The sequence below is a fragment of the Myzus persicae genome, unplaced genomic scaffold, assembly GCF_001856785.1.
Source record: "Myzus persicae strain clone G006 unplaced genomic scaffold, MPER_G0061.0, whole genome shotgun sequence".
Lineage (NCBI taxonomy): Eukaryota > Metazoa > Arthropoda > Insecta > Hemiptera > Aphididae > Myzus > Myzus persicae.
In genome coordinates this window covers 532,865-541,089 of record NW_019101024.1, presented here as the reverse complement: position 1 = coordinate 541,089, position 8,225 = coordinate 532,865, and the positions used below count along the sequence as shown (strand labels likewise).

Below are 8,225 nucleotides of genomic sequence, written 5' to 3'. Positions count from 1 at the left end.
TGATAGCTAAGTGTGATGTATCTACTATCTACGTATATATGCATATCTTTGTATCGTACTAAATTCGATTTGTTCTATTTTTAAACAATGCGTGTTAATGTGAATGTCCAAGATATCATTTTCTCTTACATCAACATAAATAAACAGTATAAACTATAAAGTAAGTAAGCAAGTAAAATTATATCATTTACCTATTCTTATTTCTTACTCAATGCCCTATGGTATGTTATTTAATACTATATCAGATGTTTTTATTTTTATTTTACTTTTCTTATTAGCTACTGTGGCTGTGGCTTTTCGCTAATTGTGTTTAATTTATTAAATAATATGTATGATAATTATTAATTATGTCTAACCCAAATTTCGAAAGTGGGGCTTCAAAAAGAAAAAAATGGATCAAGATTTGTTAAGTAAATATGAAAGCGATAAAACTCAAAAGAAGTTAAATTGTTTTATACAATATGTGGCCCTAATAAATATATCCTGGTAGAAAAAAAGTACCTATCCGCCCATGCTGTTAGATATCTTTTAAGCTTAATTAAGCTTAAAGTTAATATAAACTTACTAACTACAATTTAAATAGGTACATTATTGGAACGGAGGCCAAAAATTAACGTTTCATCATTGTGTTCCTGTAGTCTATACTCTATACCATTTTGCTATTATTATGACGAAATGTATTTAAACGAAAAACGTAAATCTAGGACGTATTACACTGAACTCATTTGTTTCGGTCCGATGATCATCCTGGACCCAAATTGTTTTTAATCATTATTTTTATTGTTTATACGAATGCGCACAACGTACTATAGTTTTCTCCCAACTCCCGCTTGCGTTGAGAAACACCAAACTCTTCGAAATGTCTACGGGAAACTATTATAATTTAGTCTTACATTAATTATATTTATAAATAGTTATTTATTTAATATGTAACATAGCATCTGGGTCCAGTCTCAACCAAATAAATTAACAATTCGATGAATTTTAGTACGAAGATTCATTGTATCAATGTGCACACATACTTTACATACAAAGGACAACGACTAACGATAGTAATAATAACTTATTAGTCATAACTGTTAGTATAATATTAATTAGGTAATATTAATTTGAGTATAATATTATACAAATAGCTGCAGTCGGTAGATTAACAATAAATCAAAACTTAAGGGATACCAAACATATCCCAAATAATAAGTTTACCTACATAATATTATATATCAATACTAATATAGACAATAAAAAAAAATATATATATTAGAAATATAATAAATGTATAATATATTATTATTTATTTTATTCACTATAGTCTATAATAAATAGTAACATATTTTTTTCAAGAAATTTCAATGGTTAAAACCAAGACTGGGCATTTACTAGTTACTTTTTCCCTTTGGGTCTCCGTTAATTTAACCACGCACTACCTTAAGATTATTGTTTTTTTATAAACGTGGAATCAAAGAATTACATTTTCGTTTTAAGAAATTAAATTAATTTTATTTTACATTTCAATCGACTTTTTTTTCTTGTCAAAAATTAATAATTATAATTAACAAATAGCAATCACAAAACCAGTGTTAAAAATAGACTATTTTCAAAGACTGACATTAGTCGGCAATTATATACCTACACGATTACCTACCGTAAGTTGCCCATTAAGGCAGTACTGGGATCCGTGATACGTGTTAACCTAACCTTATTATAAATCATAATATTAACTATGTATTAATATAGTAACCAAAAATAAACATTAAACTGCTTCAATACTTAGTAATTGCAACGAATTTTTAATTATTTTTGGTGACGAAAAACTTGAGAGATACTATAGTCTATAGAAACAGAGTTTTGACTTGATTAAATAAAATAGGCCAGTATCGTTATATACAAAAAATAAGTTTTTTCAACTTGATAAAGTCAAAAGTTAAAACGGTTGTGTATTAATTTTTACTTAACTACGTTGACCAAACATTAAATTTACTCTTACTTTTTTTTAATTAACGCATATTAACTTAACTTAGTTCATAAAAAAATCATTAGCCTAGGTGAAGAACATGACTTGTCTGACTTTTGAAGTCTAGTTACCATAGTATATAGACTATATAGTAGGTACAGTCTAGTTATTCCTTTTCCGAAATCTATTTTTTATCAAGCAATTTTCTTATATTTGAAATATAATACTGTCCACACTTATTAGGTACTTAATAGTTAATTTTAAAAGTATACTTTTGTTAGATTCTTGATTTTTACAATATATATTAAATTGTATTCTTTGTTCTTATTTCATTCCTTTTTAACTTTTCTTCAGACATTTTAGTTCCAGAAAAAATCTAGAACACTGTAAAAACACATAAATAATATAAACATTCTATCTTATTTAAACGTATAATAAACAATAAATAAAATTTCCAAAGATTTTGGTGAACATTACATGTTTTTACATCTTAAAAGTTATACCCGTTAATAAATTCTAATAGTGTGTACTTGCCCAGAGAAATACCTATTAGAAATCTATTTTTACATTGAGAATTTATTTTTCAACACAAATAATAAATATATTCTTAAAAGTTACAACATGTCTGTTTGCCAAAGGTGGCGTGTTGTCGGTAATCGACTACTTAATATATATTACAATAATATACCTTCACATCACCCAAGAATGAAAAGTGAATAAATAATGACGAATTGGTCCTGTTCAGACTACAGAGGGTAATAACAGAAAGATATGACAAATTAAATAACTTGTGTTCAAATCAACGCTGAAAAATGATTCTTCATATTCTTCGTTAATAGATAATTGTATTTCACGTATAATATAAACTTTTTTACTCTATTTATTATTTGAAAAAAAAAATTAAAAATATTGTTTAGAACACAAGTTATTTAATTTGTCATACATTTCTGTTACACTCTGTGTATACACAATACACGTCATGTCCATATGGGTCAGGTTGACGAGAATCAGCAATGCGACGTGTCAATAATAATATTATCATGCAGCCCTTGGCTTTTTGTACGGTGGCACGTTGTTCTCGTGCGCGTATGCACTCCATGTTTGCTTGACCATATCCGAGCCCTTTTCGGCCACCATTATGACCGGTGCCATGGGATTGCAGTTGGGCCCGGTGGGAAACACGGACGCGTCCATCACCCTCAGGTTGGCCACACCGAGTACCCGGAGCTCCGGGTCTACCACCGTTTCCGGGTCGTCGATGGGTCCCATCTTGCAAGTCCCCGAATGGTGGTTCTCGGGTTTCGTGTCCGTGACCACCACGCACGCCCAGTACGCGTCTGTGCCATACACGTGCTGCGCGCATCCCTCATACGGCGTAGTGTCTGGTTGCATGTCCCACTTGCTCAACGCCCGAGTTTCCATCAGCGCCAACACGATCCGTATGCTTTCCACCATGGCCAGCACGTCTCGCGGGTCTTGGAAGTAATTGGGTTGGATGATCGGGTCGTCCATCGGGTTTCCGGTCCGCAGAGCGATGAACCCCTTGCTCCTTGTCAACAGGTACGTCGGTCTGGCCCACACGTACGCCCTCGAGCCCTCAAACTTGCGGTACGCTGGACCATCCGGATCCATGGGGATCTTGTCACAGTTGGGTGCAAGGCCGTCGAAGTACACCTGTGCGTCGGGTACCTGTATCGGACAACAAACATACGTAAGTATATATTTTTCGACCATTATACGAAAACTGTTTAATCACTATATATATTATTAAAAAAAAAATAAGTTATAGTGTCGATCGTCAGATTGGATTTATGTGGTAATGTATACATTAGAATGTCGACATTATCGTTCACAGCGGGTTACTCGTTGCCACCCTGACTCGACGACCTAACCTAATGCCTAAGTAAATATTGCTCACCCCGTTGACTGAGTAGGAGGTGGTCAAAAATCCTGTGGTCTGCGTGAGGCCTGTGCTGGCCAGTGGGCCGGTACGCGTGGCCAAAAATTCTGACACCGCGTCCATAGTCAAGTAATGGGCCTCTTCTGAGGCGTTCACCGTGGCAGCTACGCTGACAGACACATGGTGCTGCAAGTTCCGACCAACCGGCAGATCCTGGAAAACAGTGACACCAGCCCGAAGCAGTTCCTCGGCAGGTCCGATGCCGGAAACCAGGAGCAAGTGCGCGGAACCAACCACCCCTGCCGACAGGATCACTTCCTTCCGGGCGCGCACCATGTGCTCCCCGTACTGGTCCACGTACTTGACGCCCTGCACGCGGTTGTTTAGCTTATTCAACACCAACCCGGTAACGCGGCTGTTGATCTTCACGAACAGGTTGGGCCTGTCGTGGGCAGGCCGCAAGAACGCTCGCGAAGTGCTCATCCGCAGACCACCATGCACCATCACCTGAGCTATGGAGAAACCTGCGGACAACCCAAAACGATAGATTAATCTCACAACCATCGTATCGGTATTTAAAAATAGAAAAATATTTGTTTTGTATGCTTTTCTTGTTTCAAGTAAGAGATAGACATAACAATAATATCTAACCTATTAACATTTTCTTATTAAAAAAAATTCTCAATATTTGGAATGTGTGGTCAGACCATAGCGATTTTTCAAAATAGGATTGTATATTATTATATAATAGTACGATTTAGCATCACATTTTTACATTCTCCTATCACAATAAGCATTACGCACAATAGCGTATTATATAGGTACGAATGAACTACGAGTGTATATTACCGTGTCGGATTTGTTTGAAAACGTATAAAAAATAAACCAAACGTTCAACTACACAACACGTTGCTATTCAGCGCACCACCGCTGGCTAAACATATATATTTTCATCGATAATAGCTGTGCCTATAGTGTGAAATTCTGTGACGAAATCGACCAATAAACTGTTTTTAATAATACATCATATTATACGAATGTATATCGTAGCCCGCAGGTGTTACTTAAATACCTATCCCGTCAAAAACTATTAGCACCCCGTAAGTGGTATACTAATACTGTATAGGTAGAGGTATAAGTGTACAACTGTATAAGTTCAGGCAATGGCGCAATGCAGTTACATAGGTAGGCATGTACTAAATGTGTTGATTTCGTCCAGCGCGAAAATAATAAACGGGATAAAATAGTATAAGACTTATCAGTTATCATATATGACATGCCTATTTATGTTATTTTCTGCCAAACTATATGACTGCACGTACGTTTGTAAATGTCTAATGCGAATTCATTGGTACGTATATTACACTCGTATTTCATAACCACTATCATATAAGTACCTAAAACACAATCAAAATATTCTCTTTATGCCATTTGTGTTAAAATGTTACCAAATATCAATTAATTAAAAATAATCCAATAAATATAATTTTTTTATTTCCAGGCCGTTTGGTTGAACAACCTCTTCCATAATACTCGTATGATAATATTAACACCCCCCCTCCCCCCCCCCCCAAAAAAAAAGATAAGGTCCGAGTACACTAAAGCCCATACCCCTCCCACCCTCATAAAACATACTGATTTAATTGAATTAATAAAATGCAGTGTTAGAAATTATTAAAATCTATAACTGATAGGTATTAGATTAAGTTGTATAATATTTTGTAACCCCAATTCATATAAATATTTATATTATTAAAGTGAGTAAACATCGTGTATTTCAAATTAGAAGTGATAAACAAGTAACAACCCTACTTCCTAGCACCCTCCTACGTATGTTTACCATGACGTATTATACAAATTCGTGTCGTCATTTGCAAATTGCAACTGAATTATCTAAATTGAACATATCAGCTATAGAGAGAGAATCTTGCACGTTCATATATTCATGTGCTGAAATAAAAGATTCAAATTATAGGTACTATAATGATTTTTGGTACGAGAGAAATTGGCGCTTTAGGACATTTGACACATATATTTAGTTCCATTATAAGGTTCGGAAATGAATAATTCCGTTATTTGTCTTGTATGTTATTTTGTACGGGCAATAAATAGGCTACAAATATATTTTAAAACATTAAACATGTTTTTTTCAATGATATTTACCGTAGTAGTAACATTATAGGATTTATTTAATGCAAAATTATATTTTAAATCCATCAATATAATTTTAAAATGTTAAGTTATTCTAATGAATGCAAGGTTGCATTGTGTATTAGTGTTAGAATTGTATACACATTTGAATTGCTGTACAAAATATATGAACATGCCTTTTTAATAAATAGGTCAGAAATACTTCGATACTTTTTTAACTGATAATTTCAAATATTAGAATTTAATATGTTTGTATAAAATGGCAATGCAACAAATACCATAAACCCGTTTTGAATATATAGCTATATAGATATAATATTGTCGTCTATGGACACAATTAAAAAGCTTATACCTACACGTGTTTCCCCGTCCTGGCGAGACGTACCGTTATTATTTTGTGATTCACATACTATTTAACTCGTACCTATAAAAAAAAATAAGGCACTGTATATCTCGACAAACTACTTTTCATAAAACTTTCATTCGTTGTTTTTATTTTAAATATTTTAATACATTTTAATTTACAGATTAGAACATAATATTTATTTTATATGAATCATTATTTTTTAAATATTAATGAAGACCGAATAAATTTTAGTTTTACAATTTTTTTTGTGGTATCAACTTCCTATTCCTTATTATGTATAATATAATTATATCACGAAGTTGATCCTTTACGGAAGTACAATTTGTGCTTTGGCAGTTGGATGTGACGTACAAATTCCGACGGCATACTTTATTATTAATAATACAACAAATCATGATATCGGATTTGGGGGAATCAGGTTTTACACCATTTGGATTACAGCAAGGCATCACGAGCACGTACAAAATAAGTAATAATCATAAATACTATTTGGGATTATTTCGAAATTATAATAATACCTATACGGACTACCCCCACCCTCAAAACACTCACACGCACACGTACGCTATATGTTATTATAATATATAGCAAAGCAGTCATCACAAGACTCTAAATTCTTCCAAAATAATAAATTCATGTACCTATTCTGCAACGATATCATTTGTATTTAATTATCTCACATTAATAACCTAGAAAATGCACTAGTTCCATTACAGTATTGTACGTACCAGTCTGATTGTGTCCGTTGAGGTCGCCGGTCCTGTAGCCCAGCTCGACGCCAGCCTGCACGATGGACTCGGCCATCTCGGGATGGTGAGAGAACCGCTGCACTGGCACGGGACCGTCGAACCCGTGGTACTCGGGCTCTACCATGTCGGCCTCCATGTTGTGCTCGGACTTCTTGAAGTACGGCAGCACGTCGTCGTAGCCCCAGCCCACTGCCCCTGAATCGCGCCACTCGTCGTACACACGCCGGTGGCCCCTCGAGTACATCATGCCCGTCATGGCCCCCGTGCCGCCCAACATCTTGCCCCTCGGCCACGCGCATATTCCGCCCGCGGCCAGACATGCGTTGCCCTGTGGCTCGGTCAGGTACCGCCAGTCCAGGTCGGTGCCCATCGCGGCCGACGCGAACGCCGGCACCGACGTGGCCGACGGCTCCTCGGGCCCGGCCTCCAGCAGTCCCACCGTCCAGCCGGCCACCTCGCTCAGCCGGGACGCCACCACGGAACCGGCCACGCCGCCGCCGACCACCACGAAGTCTAGTTCCTCCGGGTACACTGGACCGGCCGGGAACTGCCGCCGCCCGGTGGCCCGACGGCATGGGTCCGTCACCGAGCACTGTGACCGGATCACCAGGTCCACCAACGACATGAAGAACGCCAGGCCGCCGGTGTTGCCACAGGAACCGGACAGGAACGACGAGTCGGACCACGAGCACTCGCAACTTCCGCCGGAAGACGTCATTATCGGCAGTCGTCGTTTCCAGTGATGTGTAATTATAATAAACGTATATTACGACGTTTGCGTGTGGCGCCGATTTAAACTGAAAGACAAATATTTACGTACAAACGCGAATGCGGATTTTAGCACACGCTCGGCCGCCGGATGCGTATGTCGTGATTTAGGTGCCAGTGCTGTAGTATAGCAGTGAAACGAGTCGAGTTACGACGACGATCCGAATATAATTATTCGGCGCAGTCATTTCACCGGTAACCGAAGGCTTCGAACATTTATTCTACACTGAACTCGATTTCTGGTCTTGAAAAATATCAACGAATATCGATTGAAAATATAATGTATCGACTTGGCGCTTAGATGTCCCGTGGCCAATCAACTTTCTCTATTGTTTCAAG

General features: G+C 36.9%; 1 protein-coding gene across 1 annotated transcript; it reads right to left on the bottom strand.

The window, feature by feature from the left end:
* Positions 1-2,366: 2,366 nt before the first annotated feature.
* On the bottom strand, positions 2,367-8,192 carry LOC111027356 (glucose dehydrogenase [FAD, quinone]-like). The gene is made up of 3 exons (XM_022305725.1): positions 7,098-8,192; positions 3,870-4,375; positions 2,367-3,640 (listed from the first exon to the last, which is right to left on the bottom strand). Exons 1-3 carry the CDS (start codon positions 7,834-7,836, stop codon positions 2,990-2,992), a joined length of 1,896 nt encoding a protein of 631 aa, XP_022161417.1. The 5' UTR covers positions 7,837-8,192; the 3' UTR covers positions 2,367-2,989.
* Positions 8,193-8,225: the final 33 nt, after the last annotated feature.